Source organism: Muscardinus avellanarius, assembly GCF_963383645.1.
Source record: "Muscardinus avellanarius genome assembly, chromosome: 6".
NCBI lineage: Eukaryota > Metazoa > Chordata > Mammalia > Rodentia > Gliridae > Muscardinus > Muscardinus avellanarius.
The window spans coordinates 31,177,648-31,196,795 of NC_137791.1; the positions used below are offsets into that span (position 1 = coordinate 31,177,648).

The window sequence follows — 19,148 nt, forward strand, 5'->3', positions numbered from 1 at the left end:
AATAGGTATTCTGTGTCATAGAATGTATAGGTTTAATACCTACGAACACTTTCAAATTTACAAAAGTTGAAATAATAATATAGTGCAATTCTATATACTCATCATCAGTTTAGAATTATCAACTTTTTGCCATTTCAGAATTAAATTTTGGTTAGAAATAATTCATTTAAGGGTATAGCCTAGTCTATTTAACCTTAAAATGTTTATTTTGTAGCAATACACATTTGTTGGCATGAATTTATAGAGAGGGGCCTTTAAGATGTTTATCTTACTCTGCTTGTTGAAAAGTCTTATTTATGTAAAACACCAACATAAAGTAAGTGTCTTTTAGAAGAAGATCATGACACCAACTGAATTTCAACAGAAGTAGAGGTACAGATAAACCTAATGACTTGGATAAACCAGTATCATTTCTGGGAAGAATATATACATTTCCTTGAGATAGATTTTCATTTCATAAGTAAAATTTATCCCAGATAAAACAGTTAAGACTTCTATAAAATATAATTTTTCAATTTTAGAAAATAGAATGCTCCTAGTCAAGACTTTTAGTCTGTTTATTCAGTGCTTGGGCAATAGAGCATTATTAATACTCCATTACAAGGTAAGGGAAGAGGGTTCTGAGTATGTGACACCCTGCACTGTTGTGGTCTTTCCATATTTAAGTAGTAAATTGACTCTGAGCAGTTCAAATAGATGCTGCTATGTTGTAGGATTATATTTTCTGTGCAACATAAAGGTCTTCAAATCTTAAATATTAATACTTAAGATCTACGTACTAGCTAGGCATGCTTGTAATCCCAGTACTTGAGAGGCTGAGATGGGAGGATCACAGGTTTGCTGCCAGCCTCAGCAACTTAGACCCTCTGCAACGTAGTGAGACCCTGTTTCAAAAAATTTTTTTCTGTTCTTTATATTTTTGCAGTACTGAGGATGGAACCTAGGTGTATTCTGCCTCCGAGCTACACCCCTAGCTCTCTTGTTTATACTCTATTTTGAAGTGCTGTCAAAATTTCAAAATAAAAATAAAATAGGGAGCTGGGCGTGGTGGTACATGTTTGTAATCCCAGTATTTGGGAGGCTGAAACAGGAGGATCCTGGTTTGCCGACAGCCTTAGCTACTTAGGCCCTTTGCAACTCAGTAAGACCCTGTTTCAAAATAAAGAATAAAAAATAGATAAAAATAGAAAGATGTAGCTTGGAGATAGAATGCCCCTGGGTTCCACCCCCAGTACTGCAAAAAAAGGGAGGGGGCTGGGATGTAGCTCAGAGGAAGAAATCCCCTGGGTTCAATTCCTTCAGTACCACTTAAAAAATATGTATTTTCAACACAAACTATTTTAAGTGTGTACACTTTTAATCAATGATGACTAAGAATAGTGTATCTGCTGAAGAGGAAATATACTGTAGTTAGGAGCAGAGATAAAATCTATAAAAAGCCTGGTCTCAAACCAGCAAACCTCCTGTCTCAGCCTTCCAAATACTGGGATTAAAGGTCAGTGCCACCATGCTTTGGTCAAACTCCTTATTCTTAAATGCAGGTTCTAACTGCAGTTGTGTACTAACTATAACTAACTTACTATCTAACTAACTAATTAACTAACTGTGATTAGCTATACCATGGCCCTGCCTTTCTGTGAACAAAGCTATTTCCATGACAGAGCATTTAGGGCGCCTGTGTACTACAGAAATCTGTATGGCTGCCCCAACTCAAACTCACCTCTTTTTTTTAATTCGAAGTCAGAGCAGCGTAGCACCCATTCTTACCATGCAAACACTAACATTAAAAAAACAACAACAAACCTCCAACAACAGAGATCTATGTATTGTATGTCAGTTTTGATTGTCCCACACGTATGTCAGTTTTGATTGTCCCACATGTATGTCAGTTTTGATTGTCCCACACATATGTTAGTTTTGATTGCCCCCCTAGTAAAAGAGATCCTATCATGGGGTCTCTTCAGGGGTTTGTCTTCTTCAGTATTGTAACTCCACAGCCTACATTAATACCAAGCTTAACAGTAGGCATGCAATTGATCAAGGTTTAAATTCAGTCAGTGCTATCAGAGGTCACAATAAAGTATCTTATATGACAGTGTCCTAAATAATTAATATGAAAATGCCTTTGTCTTTAAACATTGTTAACAAATATTTCAGCCAAAGCATATTGATCCTTTCTGAATCCTTTAGGAATACAGGAAACAACCTTATTTGATCATTATTCTTAGTGATCTAAAGGTATTTATAAAATAATTATACTCATTCATAATGCTAGTAAATATAGATAAATAAAAATATATAAAGTGTACCAATATATAAAAAGTTGGGTATAGAGGAGAAGATAGACTCTTGGATATAATAACATTTAGAGATGAGGCTGAGGAATGGGGTAGAGAGAATCTCAAGTACACAGCAAGTATGACTGATGAGTAGAACACCAGGAGATCCAGGACAGGAAGCCTGAAGATGGTGCTCAGCTGGGCGTGATGGCACAAGCTTGTGATCCCAGTACTTTGTGCCCAGTCTCAGCTACCTAGTGAGGCCCTCTGCAACTTAGTGAGATACCATTTCAAAATAAAGAATAAAAAAACAGGCCTAGGGGTATAGATTGGAGATAGAATGCCCCAGAGTTCAACCTAGTTCTGCTATGAAAGAGAAAGGGGCGGGGAGAAGGAAAGAGAGCGGGGGAGGGGAAATGGTAGGGGGAGGGAGGGGGGAGAGAGAACAGGTAGGATTTAAGTAATAGGATACTGATTACTTTGGGAGCCTTTTCTTTTCTTTTTTTTTTCTTGTTTTTCAGTGTTACTGGGGTTCCTGGAAGCCCTTCTACCTCCGGGCTACACTCCCAGACCTACTTTTACATTTTTATTTCGAAACAGGGTCTCCTAAGTCAGTGCATGCGGCTGGCTTCGAACCTGCGTGATCCTCCTGTCTCTGCCTCCCAAGTGCGGGGATTAAAAGCGTGCGCCACCATGTCTGGCTTTTGGAGCCTTTTCTTTGGAGTAGTTGTGAGAGCATGAGAAAATGGAGAAAGTGTATAATCTAAAAGGAGATATTCTGTAATGGTAAAAGCAAAATGTAGATAGCAGCTGGAGGAGGATTGGGGTCAAGAGGAGAGTATTACCCCACACAATAGGCGACCTAATGTATTTACTTGTTATTAGAAGCAATTCAGTAGGAAGGGAGAAATAAAGCAGTGATGCAGAAGGAGGCAGACTTACAAGAATACAGGGTCTTATGTCGGGGAGAGTTGAGCCACAGGGTGGAAATGAAGAGGCTGGGACAGGGCAGGAATAAGGCAGGGCTTGTTACTAAAGTTTAGGCCAGATAGTTTTAGATCCATCACTTGAGACTGTCATCCTTTCCTATCAAGAATTTTGATATAATCTATTAAATAAATCTATATGCTTAATGATGCATATACAAAATTTGCTTCTGCCTCCTGAAGTCTGGTGATGTTCATTTGAAATGTTTATAGGAAGGGGTTGAGTGTGAGGAGCTTAAATATTATGGTAATTATGGGTATAGAGGAGAAGAAGATAGACTCTTGGATATAATAACATTTAGAGATGAGGCTGAGGAATGGGGTAGAGAGAATCTCAAGTACACAGCAAGTATGACTGATGAGTGGAACATTAAAGTAATATTCTGGAGTAACCCAGTCCCAGTGTATGAGAATGGGCTCCTAGGTACATCACACACAGTGCAGTTGACGGGATTTCTGACAGAAGCATGGTCCTTGGTGACAGCAAGAATGGTGATCTCTGTGATTTGGGTCAGAAGTAGGAGCTTGGAAGGTGGTTAGAATAAAAATGACTTCATCTAAGATGAAATGCACCTTGTTTCTTTTAAGCTAATATCAAGGACATCAGGCATATTTCTGACATGAATGACACCAGGGTCTGGGTTGTAAAGTTCCATATACCTCTCTGATGGTTTTGTTTATTTATAGGATGTGTGGGAAGTTTGTGGTGAAGACTGAGCAGGGTTACTCAGAGGCCGTCTTAGTGTTAGGACTATGATGGTTGCAGTCAATCCCCTGCAAGTGTGGTGGGGATGAGAGGAAGAACAAGGAAAAAGAGTTGTATTCTAATACCTAAGAATCGTGTATTAGATTAGCAAGCAAACAGAGGAAAGATGGATATGATTTGATCCCAGTGGGACCACTGGTTGGAGAATAGTAGCACCACTACCCCCAGCGAAGGAAGGCGCTTTAATGTCCTAGTTCCTTCATGAGAAGGAATAGGCATTCTGATTTACATGCTTTGGAAAATTTAATTTGGATTAATAAAATAGGATGATACTGTTCTTGATGGAATTTTGAATATTTGAACATTATTCATGTTTTTGTAATTTCATAATTTTTCCCTTAGGGATGAATCAGCTGAAATAACAAGTCCTTAAAGTCCGTAAAGTTCTAAAACTTCACTTTAATCATTGGTAATAAAGTACTGCATTTAAAAAAGCGTATTTTGTCTGAAATTCCATATTGTTAATACTATTGTTGAGCTGTGAATGACATCATCACTTTTTGGATTAATAGGTTTTCCTTGTAACTTCAGGGTTCCCTCTCACTCTCTATCTTGGGGAACATTGATCTATCCATATGTCATTACCAAAGTATAAAAGTCTTTTTCCTCATAAAGTAAAACATGATGAGGTTGACATCTTATTAGATGTTCTTTACCAGATTTTATTTCACTTAATTTTGTTAATTCAGGTAACAGTTATACTCATTTTGGGGCTAATAAATGGTTATGACAAACCAAGTAAAATAATCTTAACTTTCAAGACGACATAGCTCATTTACATTTTCTAATCATTAGTATGTTTTTAATGATAGATGTTGAATTCATGTCTTTATCTCTTTCACAGGTTAATGTGTGAAACTGTGAGATATGAAAGACACGAAGCAAATGAAGTTTTATACTAGTAGGTGTTTCTTTTCTTTTTGTACGATGTATATTGAATGCAGTTACTGAATTTCCTTAAGGAATTAAAAGGAGTATTGGTAACAGCTGACTAAGTCAGCATTACCTTACTTTTGCATTAACTTATTTTTCATAGTTTAGAAATGTGAGATATTTCTCCTCTTGTAAAATAAAAGCTGACAATCTTTTCCTGGTAAGTTTATATTTGTATGTTTATCTCTATATAGGTTAGAGATAACCTTGCACATTATTGAATATTTTGACATATTTTATCATCTTTTTTTTTTGGTCAAGCGTGTGCCACCACGTCTGGCCACAATCTTTCTAATAGAACACCACAGATATTTCTACAGCCACACCAGACAAGATGCAAAGGTAGCAGAAGTGGTGTTTTTTAGTTTATACTGCTTTCAGAAACAGGAAAATGGGCTGCCTACATCTTTTTGGGCATAGTTTCTTTTTAAAGTACCACTGAAGTCCCTTTCAGGATGTGTAATATATTTCTTGTGAACTGATGACTAATTTTTTAAAAGAGTATGATAAACATATAGTAGGAAAATATCATCGCCATATTAAGAATATATGAACTGTAGTTTACTAGATATACTATTTGGTTGATAATACTTGCTATGACTGTTATCCTGTTTTTCTTGCTGATTTTCAAAGTGCTTACTATGTAATTGCTCCTTTCCAAGGATATTATAGGAAATTTTTATTGAAATAAATAAAACAGCTTCTGCTCATAAGGAATTCATCCTTTGTTGGGCACATGGGTGTGGGGGAGCAGATAGAGGTAGAATAAAAAGAAAACAACAACAACAAAACTTAAGCTAAAATAACTGCCTGAGTGGGACCTGGATTTGAGTTCCAACATTGCAATTTTGTCGCTTCCGCTTTGGCCCTAGTCACCAGCATTTTTTGGCCTTTGTCATGTTGTGGTACCATGAAAAGTGATGATCCTTAGGTACAAGCTGCGATAAATGCTTAATTCCCTCCTGTCCCCATCCTTCCCAAGGGGTGATGGCAGCAACCAAACCCACTAGCAGCTTCCTTTACATTGTCCTGATTCCTTAGCAGGAATTATTTACTATTACTATTTGTTGGTAAGGTGGATTGTACCCAGAGGCATTCTAGCTTTGAGCTATACATGCAGCCCTTTTTATTTTGAAACAGGGTCAAGCCTCGAACTTTGATCTTCCTGTCTCAGCTTTTCAGGTACTGGGATTATAGGTGTGTACCACCATACCTAGCTTGTGGTACTGGGGATTGAATTTAGGGGCCGTCTACCTTTGAGCTATTCTACCAGCCCTTTTTATTTTTTATTTGAAACAGGGTCTCACTAAGTTGCTGAAGGCCTTGCTAGTTGCTGAGACTGGCTTCAGCTTCCCAAGTATTAGGATTATAGACATGCATCACCATGCCTGGCTTTTATTATACAATGTTTTTAAACATATCTGGGTTTTGTTTTTAAGTCAGTTTAGACAGTGCATATGAGCTGTGCTGGTAATGCAAAACCAAATCTTTAATAATCCTACATGGAATGCATTTGACTTTGTAGCTAGATTTAATTGTAGCGGTTGCGTACATTTGGTCACTTAGAATTAGGTGACAGTATTATTGAGCAATGAACAGCCTGTGAATACTCAATAAGTTTGTAATTGAGTTATTTTCTATGATCCTGGAACAGACATGCTTCTTCTCTAACATGTTTGTAAAGTGTAGAACACCTGTATTCATGGTATATATAAGTCTGTGATAACTTGATAACAATTACTTCATGGAGAAATGACTTGTTTGTTCTTGTTCTCCCTTGAATTTAAGGTACAGAATATAGTCAGATTATCAAAGACTTTCATACTGTGGTTTTATGACCAAGAGATGAGTAGTCATTTTCCTTATTATGTTAATGTGCTAGTGACTTCTAGTTGATGGTTTTAATAATTTCACCAGATAAATAGAACTCCTTTGATTTACCTCTGTGCCTCATATTTCTTTCTTTCTTTCTTTTCTTTTCTTTCTTTCTCTTTTTTTTTTTTTTTTTTGGTGGTATTGGGGGTGTAACCCAGAGGCTTTCTACCTCAGGCTATCCTCCAAGACCTATTTTCTTTTTTATTTGGAAACAGGGTCTCACTAAGTTGCTGAGAGCCTCACTAAGTAGCTAGGGGCGGCTTTGAACCTGTGCGATCCTCCTGTCTCAGACCTCAGAAGAGGTCTATTCAGCTTTAGTTTTTCTTCAGTGGCCATCCATCCATACTATTTCAATTTTATATATAGTTACATTTAAAATGTTTAGAACCTTTGATCAGAAATTTGTACATGTATGTAACGGTGTACCTCAGCATCCATTTTATTTAAACACACACATGCACACACGCGTGTGTGAGTGCGCGCGTGGTTTGACTTCAAAGAGTTTTCATAACACTTATTTTTGTGTGTGTGTTTGGTACTAGGGGTGGAACCCAGAGGCCTTCTACCTCTGGGCTATACTCCCAGACCTATTTTATACTTTATTTGGAAACAGGGTCTCACTAAGTTGCTGAGAGCCTCACTAAGTAGCTGAGGCTGGCTTCAAACCTGTGTGATCCTCCTGTCTCAGCCTCCCAAGCTCGGGGATTACAAGCGTGTGCCACCATGCCCGGCTCATAACACATTTTTAAGGGGTTTATCTCGCTTTATTCCAGGAGAGAAAATTTTTCTTTCATAAAAGAGCTGTATTCAGGCTCATCTAGTCTTTAAAAGCATTCTCACTTACTGTCTAATTGTGCAGTTTAAAACTCAGCTTTCATTGCTTTTAAACAGTCTCTTCACTTGTCGACTTGGTTTTCTGTTTTCAAGGCAGCCACTCCACTTCTCCCGAGGCTACTCACCCTTTGTGTTCTGCTGCACCTCTTACTGTCATTGGGCTCTGCCGCAAGCACTGCCTTCTGTTGTCAAACACCCCATTTTATCTGTGTCTGCATTTGCTGCCAGGAGGAAGAGAGAACCTATTCTTGTACACAGGGGTTCTACCTGTTCTCATCTTTGTTTTCAGCTTCTTCCTAAAGTCTCTAAATTGGGCCACAGTATCTTTCATCACTTGAGTCCCTGTCCATCAGTGATTGCACTATTTTTTTTCTGATGTGGCCAACTTCTATTTTTATATACTACTTACATTGTTTTGCTTTTTTTTTCCCTCCTACTTTGTTCCTTTCTTGTTTTACCTAGAAACATGCAACTACTATTTTTTTTTTTTTAGTGGTACTGGGGTTCCTGGAAGCCCTTCTACCTTAGGGCTATACTCCCAGACCTATTTTATATTTTTTTGTGTGGAAACAGGGTCTCTTAAGCCAGCGTGGCTGGCTTCGAACCTGCGCGATCCTCCTATCTCCGCCTCCCAAGCGCAGGCATTACAAGTGTGTGCCACCACGCCTGGCGCAACTACTATTTTGAAATATCTTTTTTGGCCATGTTTTCATATTTTTAATATGCTTCTATATTGTATATAAAGAAATGATGAAACTAAGATACTCTTTATTTGAAAACACTATCTTTAAAGAAATTGTAGGGTAAGGGTATTCAACCACCAACCCTGGCATTTTATGATATACATGTTAATATAAGTTTGAAAATTCAAGCACGTGCATACCTATACATACACACACTTTGAATTGTTTTTGTATATGTGGTGATACCTTAAGGCTTCTAGTCAATGCCATTTTAATTGCTACTATTAGTTTTTATTATTTATTTATTTATTTTGTGGTACTGGGGATGGAACCCGGGGTCATTCTACCTCTGAGATATACCCCTAGCCCTATTTTTTATTCTTTATGTTGAAACAAGGTGTCACTGAGTGGCAAAGGACCTCACTAAGTAGCTGAGGCTGGGTTCCAACTTGCACGATCCTCCTGTTTCAACCTCCCAAATGCTGGGATTACAAGTGTGTGCCATCACACCTGGCTACTATTAGTTTTTAAATGAAAATGTTTTATTATGGTGAACAGAAGAATATTTAACTAATTTATTTTTGCAGTACCGGGAATTGAACTCAGGCACATTCTACCTCTGAGCCACACCCCTAGCCCTGTTTTATTTTTTTTATTCTAAAATAGTTTCACTAAGTTGAGAAGGCCCTCATTAAATAGCTGAGGCTGACTGAGAACCTGTGATCCTCATATCTTAGCCTCCCAATGTACTGTATTTACAAGTATGGCAGGTTTATTTTCTTACTTACATATTTTTGTGGTACTGGGGATTGAACCCAGGGACATTCTACCTCTAAGCTACACTCCCAGCCCTATTTTTTATTTTGAAACAGGGTCTCACAAAGTTGTGGATGCCTAACTAAGTAGCTGAGGCTGGCTCTGAACCTGTGATCCTCCTGGCTCAGCCTCTGAAGTACATGGGATTACATCACCATGCCCAGCTTGAACAGAAGAATATTTAAATAAAAGCCATTAAAAATGTAATTAGTCTGTAAATTTCTTGAGGTCAGAGAGTATGCTTATGTCTCGTTTACATTTGTTAGGCCTCACACAGAAATTTGCATTTAATCTGTTATTTTTTGACTTTTTCATTTCAAAGGGAGGTCCTCCTTTGGTTGTGTAGATAAAGGTCTTAGTGGACTGGTTATTGTGCCATTAGTTGTTAGATTCATTGTATCAGTTTTCTGTGAAACTTCAGAGTAAATAAGAACTTCTCTTTAATGTGTAATAAAAAATGTGAGCCTGGTGTGATGGTGCATGCTTGTAATCTCAGTATCTGGGAGGCTGAGACAGGAGGATTGTAGATTTGTGACCAGCCTCAGCTTCTTAGTGAGGTCCTCTGCAACTTAGGTCCTGTTTCAAAATAAAGAATAAAAAATAGGGCTGAGGGTGTAACTCAGAGGTAGAATGCCCCTGGGTTCCATCTCCAGAGTTGCAAAAAAAAAAAAAATGTGGTTTACTTATATGCTTTCTGGTAAATGCTACAAGCTGATGTGCAGAGGTACCTTTTTTTCAGTGAGTTGGGTGGATTTGGCTTAGAATTTGATTGTCTGGGTATGTATAAATTACCTTTAACATTATTTCTTCTTTTTTTCTTTTTGTGGCACTGGGAGTTGAACCCAGGGGCATTCTACTTTTGAGATATACCCCCAGCCTTTTTAAAATTTTTTTATTTTGAAACAGGGTCTCACTGAGTTGTGGAAGGCCTCACTAAGTTGCTGAGGCTAGCATCAAATCTGTGATCCTTCTGTCTGAGCCTCCCCAGTACTGGGATTAAAGTGTGTGCTACCACTCCTAGCTTTCACATCTGAGAGTTAGATTAGGTAAAGAACAGATTTCTTGTGAGGATGAAATTGCAGTGCATAAATATTAAAGACAATTTGCAAATCAATTTTACAATCCAGTAGTTAATTTTTCAGATTTGACTGCTTCTTTAAATTTGTTAAATTCTTCCTTGGGACCTTGCATATTTCCCTCTACCTCAGTGTAGCTGAGTCACTGATTTGATATAATAAATACATAATTTGCACTAGCTTTTTTCATTTAAAAAGAAAAGCTGATTGAATAACTTCATAACTCCTTAGTGTATCACTCTGCTTTATTTTTATTTTTATTTTTTGCAGTACTGGAGATGGAACCCAGCATCTATCACCCTCAGGCCCATTTTTTATTCTTTATTTTGAAACTGGGTCTCACTGAGTTGCAAAGGGCTCCACTAAGTAGCTGAGGCTGTCTTCAAACCATGGTCCTCCTGTCTCAGCCTCCCGAATGCTAGGATTAGAAGTGTGTGCCACCACGCCTGGCTTACTCTGCTTTATTATTATTATTATTATTATTATTATTATTATTATTATTATTATTTTGTGGGTTTGGGGTTGGAACCCAGGGGCATTTGACCTCCGAGCTATATCCCCTGCCCAATTTTTTTTCTTTATTCTTTATTTTGAAACAGAGTCTCACTAAGTTGCAGAGGGCCTCACTAAGTAGCTGAGGCTGTCCACGAATCATGAACCTCGGTCTCAGCCTCCCAAATGCTGTGATTACAAGGGTGCGCCACCACGCCCAGCTTGCTTTATTTTTTTAAATGACTTCTATGAACTTATGATTGACTACATTAATGATCCTGTAGAATTTCTGGTTTTATTAGTTCTTCAGTACTCTGCATCATTCATTCTGCTCATTAAGTCCTTTGTCACCATTTTTTTCCCTCAGTACTGGGGATCCAGGTACCTCAGAGCTATATCTCCAGCCCCATTTTTATTCTTTATTTTGAAACAAGGTCCCTCACTAAGTTGTGGAGGGTCTCACTAAGTAGCTGTGGCTGGCTCTGAACCCGCCATCCTTCTGTCTCAGCCTCTGAAGTATTGCAATTACAAGTGTGTGCCACCACAACTGACTGAATTGTCACCATTTAATAACATTCATTGTCTACTGTGTTTTCTTTGTTTTCAATAGAAAGTGAAGGCATCCTTAATATTTTTAGCAGTCTTCAGAGTTCTTATTGATGTTACTGACTAACCGTGATTTTTGGTTTCAACCCCCCCCCCCCCCCAGTATTTGATATTCTGTTTTTTGGAGAATAAGGATTTCTGAAAAACTTAAATGTTAAAATAGCACTTCTTTCCATCTGTTTTTAAGTGTGAACTTCTCTTATAATTTAGCACTTTTAGGATATGGGACAAAAATTACTCTATACTTTAAAAATGTTATTTTCATATTTGGGCATTTATATATAACCCATATATTTACCTATATTTAAGCATTATGAACTATATTACTTTATAACAAAATATCATAGTACTGAAGTAAGAAAATATGAATAAATGCCAAAGCTTTCAGCTGGATGTGGTGGCGCACACATGTAACCCCAGCATTTGGTAGACTGAGACAGGATTGTTGTTTGAGGACAGCCTCAGCTACTACTTAGTGAGGCCCTTTGCACCTTTCAAAATAAAGAGTTAAAAATGGGGCTGGGGGTATAGCTTGAGGTAGAATGCCCCTGGGTTCCATTTCAATTTTTGGTTGCATTCTTTCTGAAAGATGATGCTTTATGCCTAAGTAAAAATGTTATGTGCACTTGCATTTCTTTTGGCCTGATGTCATTGATAGGATCATTTATTATGCTGTGTTGCATTAATTTATCTAATGTGCTTACTTTGTGCCATTGGCTATGCAAAAATAAACAATACAAATTTTGTCTTTGAGCTTACAGCTGAGAGTCTCATCAGAGGAGCAAAACAAATTCAAATAATAATTAAACTTTGAGATAAACCCCCAGTGGTAGGAGTGATTTCATGTTATTGTGAAAAAAAGCTAAAATTACTGTGTATCTGGAAAGCCATCTGTGTTTTGGATGGAGGCCATTGCCAGAACTTCTTTTGTAAAGCACTGAACACTTTGTTCTTAGAAAATCCAGTCTACACACAACAGTAGCGAATATGATCCCAAGAGTATGTCCACATTAAAAACTTTTAACTTGAACTGTCTGCTGGACTCTTATTAAAGGATAGAGGAAATTTGTTGTAAATAAGTAATTGTCACTGTGATTTTTTTGCATAATTACATATTTGAAGAGTACAAATGTAAGTTAGTCAAAAGAACAAAATAACAGTACAGGTGAGCAAAAATAAGACCCTGACCCTCGGTGAGGCCTTTGAGAGAGACTTGGAAGGAAGCCTGCAGAGCCCTGTGATGGCTGGCGGGGAAGCCCTGGGAGGCGTTCTGCTCCAGGCCTTGCTTGCTTGGATGATGGTGCTGAGATATCAGGCGTGGGCAAGGAAATAGGCATTTTTTTGTGTTTTTATTGAGGGGCAGGTGTCACTGCTGGTCCCTGGTGGGTATTCTTCACTCAATGATTGGAACCTTTTTTAGTTTTATTTTGTACCCCCCTTTTTTTTATAAGCTCAAATGTGGGGCCAGTGGCAGTGAGGTTGGCAAGATTACTGTCTCCCAGCTGGTGTGGTGGCCCCACACTTCTAATCTCAGAACTTGGGAGGCTGGGACAGGAAGATTGTAGGTTTGAAGCCATCCTCTATAACTTATGCCCTCTGCAACTTAGTATGGCCCCTGTTTCAAAATAAAGAATAAAAAAATAGGGCTGGGGTGTAGCTCAGAGGTAGAATTTTCTGAGTTACACACACACACACACACACACACACACACACACACACACACACAGTGTTTCCTTTTCTAGATGTCATCACTTTGGGTTCAAATGTGGTCCCGAGAGTAGGGTTACTTGCACACTTTCTTTCTAAAATATCCCCCATAGTGGCACGTGGTTTTCAGTACCTGTCCTGTCTGTGAGGCTGTGTCACAGTAGCGCTTCCCTGAATGGCCTTCATAAGCTCTGTTTGTTTCTGGACATTTCATGAGCATGTATTACACATTCCTCTTCACAGAGCAGTTTGCTTGTCTGTGTTGTCCAGATAAGGCACCTAACAGTGCTTCCTCACCTCTTGGCCCCTTCTGGCTCCTGCCAAGGCCATGCTGCACTTGCTCTTGCTCTGCTCAACTGGGAAGAATCCTTTCATGTAGCTTCAGTGCCCTCCTCAGTCTCTATTTTGTTACGATCATCTTGGAAAGGCACTAGGTTCTGGTCCCAGATTAGATTTGGGAAAATTTCAGTTTCTCCTTGTTTCTCTCTTCCCTAAAGCAAGGACTTATATATGTAGGCATTGGTGGTTGGCAGCTCTGAGCTGACGGCTGTGCTGGACTCAGTATCCTTTGCCTGCAGCATTCTCACTTCTACAACTCTCCTCTTGCCCTTCACATCTTCCGCTGGCCTTCACTGTCATTAGGCCAACTTTCTGGCTGATTTCTCTGTAAGTTTTCAATATTGTATTGACATGTGATTAAAGTAGCCTTTTCACAAATTACTTTCTTGTCCTCTAGAAATCATGCTTTGTGATTCAGTTTCTTTTTACTTATTAGTCCTTTATTCCATCGGTTTCCTTGCCAGCTTCTAGTTGATCTCTGTTCTTAGCGTCTGCTCTGTAGAGAACCCTGAACATAGCACACCTTTTCATGTGGTGGCATTGCCACCTTGTGGGTGTCTAGGGTATTGGTAAGGAAGTTCTTTAAACCTGGCTTCGTTTTTCCAATTATTGGTAAATTGAAACTCTTGTTTTTGCCTTTTGGATACTTTAATACATTATCTGAGTTAGTGTTTACTCATTTCACTAAATATCTGAGTTCCAGTCAAATGTTGTGTAGTTCTGCATCGCGGGTACTGATGCATTAGAGAAGTTAAAGCTAAGGGAAACTGGGTGTGGTGGCTCACACTTGTAATCCCAGCATTTGGGAGGCTGAGACCAGAGGATCACAGTTTGTAGACAGCTTCAGCTACTTAGTTGAGGCCCTCTGCCACTTAGTGAGGCCCTGTTTCAAAATAAAGAATGAAAAATAGGGCAGGGGGTGTAGCCTTGAAGTAGAATGCCCTAAAATGATTAATCATGGAATCTGGCAGCCATTCCACATAGGCAATATACAAAGTACTCTCGGAAGCTTTGAGGTTAAAGACTCATGGTACTTGAAAGATACTCAGCCACTTCGAAGTGGTACTTCGGGAACTCTTAAGGGTGAATAATAAGTTCAGCAGATACAGGACATTATTTAGAAGCAAGAATCACAGGTTTGTATGAAGGCCTGAGGCATAGGTTGTAAACCAATAGAGTTAGTATACAGGAGGTTGGGGTTCGGGGAGAGAGTGAAGCTTATAGGATGGACCTTTCAGAGATGGTTGTTTATAGGGAAGGGGATGAGGAGAATTACTTTTTTTAATGCAAAGTACATTTTGCAGTAATACACACAATTTCATTAAAATCAAAGTAACTTTGTAGAGAAGCTGTTGATATCCCCATTTTACACTGAGGAACTCGAACCTCAGAATTTGACTTCACCAGGATCATATAGCCAGTAAGGAAGATAGAACATGTGCTTGAAAGCACATACTCTGTGTGCGGCACACACCGCCAACTTCAGGTGCTGTTCCAGCACCAGCAGGTGAGGACCCCTCCTGCTGAAGAACCTTGCATGTTCTGACCTTACTTACCTGAGCAAAGAATAACCAAAATGCTACCCAGATTCTGTTAGGTACAACACAGATCCTGCCTGAAAGGAGAGTCAGTATATTGGAGAAAGAAAACTAAATAATAAAGGCATTAGAGAAAGTATGTAATAGAATGAACTTAGACAAGTTTTGAAGTTTGAAAAACAGGTTGTGAGAAGATTTCTAAAGCAGTAGACTCTGAACCAGTCCTTACAGTACAGTGTTATCTAAGGGTAGGGAGAAGCAAATTTTGTGAGCAGATTGGCAGAGCTGAAAAGGGGCAGGCAGGAAAGCAGCAAGCTAGTGGGAAACGAGGCATCAAGTGTGGGGTCTGGTGATGTGCTCGGCTTGCCCAGCACCCCACTGTGAAGTTAGCATTCTGCTTTAGACTTGGGGTGATGTGCACTAGAGACCACACGGTTTAGCTTGCTTCAGAGAATGTCTGTCTAATTATACTGGAAGATGAAGTGGTCATTTTGTAATAGTCTGTTTAAATTTATTTTGCTTGCCACTATTAATTTCCTCCCTGTTGATGAGAAACAGAAAAAGGAGTCTTTTAGAGTGTCTTACCATACACCTGGGTTTTCTGTGGCCTTGTCCTTTGTAGGATAGAATGTATTGGGATCAAATCTATTGTCCATTGTAGGGTCAGTCTATAAATTGTAGATCTTCTCTTAGTGTGCATTTGGCTGATCAGAGAGACTTGCAAAGTACTGCTTTGCTATTTGGATCTCTTTATTCTTTAGGTTTCCCTCCTTCCCTTCTGTTCTTCTTTTCTTCTTGTGGGGCTGGGATTGAACCCAGGAACATTCTATCTCTGAGCTATGCCTCCAGTCATTTTATTATTTTTATTTTATTTTTTTCTTTTCTTTTTTGGTGGTACTGGGAGTGGAACCACTCCCAGTGGTAGAGTGGTAGAGTGGTAGAGAGGCTTTCTACCTCTGAGTTACACTCCCAGACCTATTTCATATTTTTTATTTGGAAACAGGTTCTCACTAAGTTGCTGAGAGGCTCACTAAGTAGCTGAGGCTGGCTTCCAACCTGTGCGATCCTCCTGTCTCAGCTTCCCAAGTGCGGGGATTACAATCGTGTGCCACCATGCCCAGCTTTTATTTTTCATTTTGTAAAAGAGTCTTCTGTATTGTTGAGGTTGTTTTCAAACCTGCAATCCTCCTGTCTTAGTCTCCCAAGTACTGTGGTTACAGATGTGTACCACCACACCTAGCTTAGCTTTTTCTTTTTTACCCAATTACCTGTGGTGTCAGACTTAAGTTATTTGGAAATCCTCAGACAGGTTTTGCCAATATTCAAATTCTGCCATTTAAACAATCCTTGAAGAGTCTCCTTAAGTCATTGCTTTTAAAACCTAGCACAATTATTTGAGAAAAATCAGAGTGGCCCTAATTAATAAAACACATGCAGCCATTTGCATGGATATTGATAGAGTTGTAGTTTTTTCCCCCTACCATTTATTCCTATTGGGCCTTGATACTGAGATTTTTTCCCTGAAGAGTTTTCAGAGTTGTCAAAGAGGACTTTGTCATAAGAATCATCTGGGATATTTGTTTATAAGTCACTTTAATGGGTTTGTCCATGAGAAACCCAAAAATTGGGTGAGATAAGTAAAGTCTGGGGACAAGCATTTTACATTAACACAACAGAGCTGGGTGTGATATTGTGGTGTTGTTACCCCGGTCTTGCATACCCGTAATCTTAATATTTGAGAGACTGAGACAAGAAGATTGCAGGTTTGAGGCCAGTCTCAGCAGTTTAGTGAGGCACTCAGCAACTTATTTGAGGCCCTGCTTCCAAACAAAAAGTAAAAAAGTGCTGGGGGTGTATCTCAGAGGTAGAATGTCCCTGTTGTTCAATCCTTGGTAGTCTTTTAAAAGAAAAAAGATGATTCATATAGCATTAAAGCCTAACGATTCATATAGCATTAAAGCTTGAGAACCACTGGACAGAATGGAATTTCAATGTTAGTCCTAGATGATAATTATATTACTACCAAATCAGCTTCATTTCCAGTGAATTTGCAAGGGAGGTCCCAATTTGATACCCTTTAAAAGTAAAAAGGTGGCTGCTATTGCTGTTACAGTTTCGAAACACTATTTTTTGTAACTCCTTTCTTCCTCCTTTCTTCCTTCCTTGCTTCCTTTCCTTCTTTCGTGCAGTACTGGGGTTTGAACCCAAAAGCATTCTATGTCTGAGTTGTACCCCCAGCCCTATTTATTTTTTATTGAAACAGGGTCTCACGGGGTTGATCAGAGTCTCACTATAGGCTGTCCTAGAACCTGCGATCCTCTTGTCTCAGACTCCCAAGTACTGGCATTAAAGGCATGTGTCACTATGTCTGGCTTAGTTTCATCTTTAGTGTGTGTGTGTGTGTGTGTGTGTGTGTGTGTGTGTGTGTGTGTGTATAGACATTGTTTTGCTTGTGCAAAGATGCAATAAAGCTGGGAACAGTGGTGCATGTCTGTAATCCCCATACTTAGGAGGCTGAGATGAAAGGATCACAAGTTTGAGGCCAGCTTATGTTCACTTAGCGAGACACTGTTTCAATATAAAAAATAAGAAGGACTGGTGGTATAGCTTAGATGTAGAATGCCCCTAGGTTTCAATCCCTAGTACTAAAAAATAAACATACAAATAAAAAGATAAGTCCTTCAGTAATGGCTGCTCTGTGGGCAGAAAGTATTTGCAGACTTGAAAGGGAATTGAGCTATACTCCTCTCTGAAACATTGCCTACCTCAGTACTTTGCAACTGGAGAACAGTGAGCAGGGCCATCTCAGGTTTTCTGATAGTCAGAAGATCCTCATGGATTAGTAAGACTGTAAAACAAATTTGGTTGGTGGTGTTTCACAACAAAGAATGTTTAGAATACAAACCAAACGTGAATTCTGTAGGGGATGTATGGGAAGAGAGGACAGGAAGATTTTTCTAGCTTACAGCTATTTCCAGAACATCTTCAAAGTAGGATTCATTGGTTTTACATTCTAATTTTTTTTTTGGGGGGGGCAGGTCTGGGGATGGAACCCAGGGGCTTTCGACCTCCGAGCTACACCCCCTGCCCTGTTATTTTAAGTTACAGAAGGCCTCAATATATAGCTGAGGCTGTCCGTGAACCGCGATCCTCCGGTCTCAGCCTCCCGAATCCCATTCTGCATTTTTAATTAGGTATTATAGAACCTGAATCCTTAAGAAAAATATTGCAATAATAAGTTATGTTTAGCCTGGCATAGTGGCACATGCCTGCAGTACCAGTACTTGGGAGGCTGATACAAGAGGGTTGCAGGTTCAAGGCCAGCCTCAGCAAAGTAGCTGGACCCTGTTTCAAAACCAAAAGTAAAAACAGCTGGGAGTATAGCCTATAGCTAGAATGATGGGTTCAATCCCTAGCAGCCCCACCTTCACATAAACAAATTATTATCATATATGGCTTAATATGAAGCAAAAGGTCAGTAATTTAATAAATATTTGTTGATTGATTATTCTCTCTGCCAATTATATATATATATATATATATTTTTTTTTTTAATTAGTTTTTTTTCGGTACTGGGGATGAAACCAGGGGCATTCTACCTCTGAGCTACAACCCTAGGCCTATTTTTTTATTCTTTATTTTGAAACAGGGTCTCATTGAGTTGCAAAGAGCCTCACTAAGTAGCTGAGGCTGTCTGCAAACCGTGATTCACCTGTCTCAGCCTCCCAAATGCTGGGATTACAAGCTTGTGCCACCACATCTGGCTCTGAAGCAACTCTAACTTTTCCAAGTTAACTTTGAATTCACTTGGGAAGACAAAGAACCCATCTGTCTTAGCTTTCCAGCCTGTCTGCAAGGGAGATCTCAATCTGATGCCTTGTAAGTTCTGTTATTGTAACAAAATACTGAGGGAAGCAACTTAAAAAGTGGAAAGGTTTATTTTGGTTCACAGTCTTGGAAGTTTTCATCAATGGTTGGTTGTCCTGTTATGTTTGGGCCCCTGATGAGGCAATGCTTTGTTGTGGGAGCACATGGCAAAGGAATCTGTTCACCTCAAGGCCAGGAAGCAAAGAGAAAGAGAAATAGACCAGAGTTCCCTTCAAAGGAATGCCCCCAAAGACCTAACTTCCTTCTGTCAGGGCCCCTTCTTAAAGGCTCCATCACCTCCGACAGCACCATCCTGGGGACCCAGTCTTCAGCACAGGGATTTTTGGGGAT

At 39.2% G+C, this 19,148-nt stretch overlaps 1 protein-coding gene across 2 annotated transcripts in view; it reads left to right on the forward strand.

Annotated features, from left to right (window-relative positions):
- Positions 1-19,148, forward strand: part of RAPGEF2 (Rap guanine nucleotide exchange factor 2) — a gene marked incomplete at both ends in the record, with an annotated part of 267,933 nt that overhangs the window by 90,084 nt on the left and 158,701 nt on the right. For both annotated transcript variants that reach the window (XM_080697997.1, XM_080697998.1), the window contains one exon: positions 4,876-4,932. In XM_080697997.1, coding sequence (XP_080554123.1) covers positions 4,876-4,932 — 57 coding nt within the window. The remainder of the gene's footprint in view (positions 1-4,875; positions 4,933-19,148) is intronic.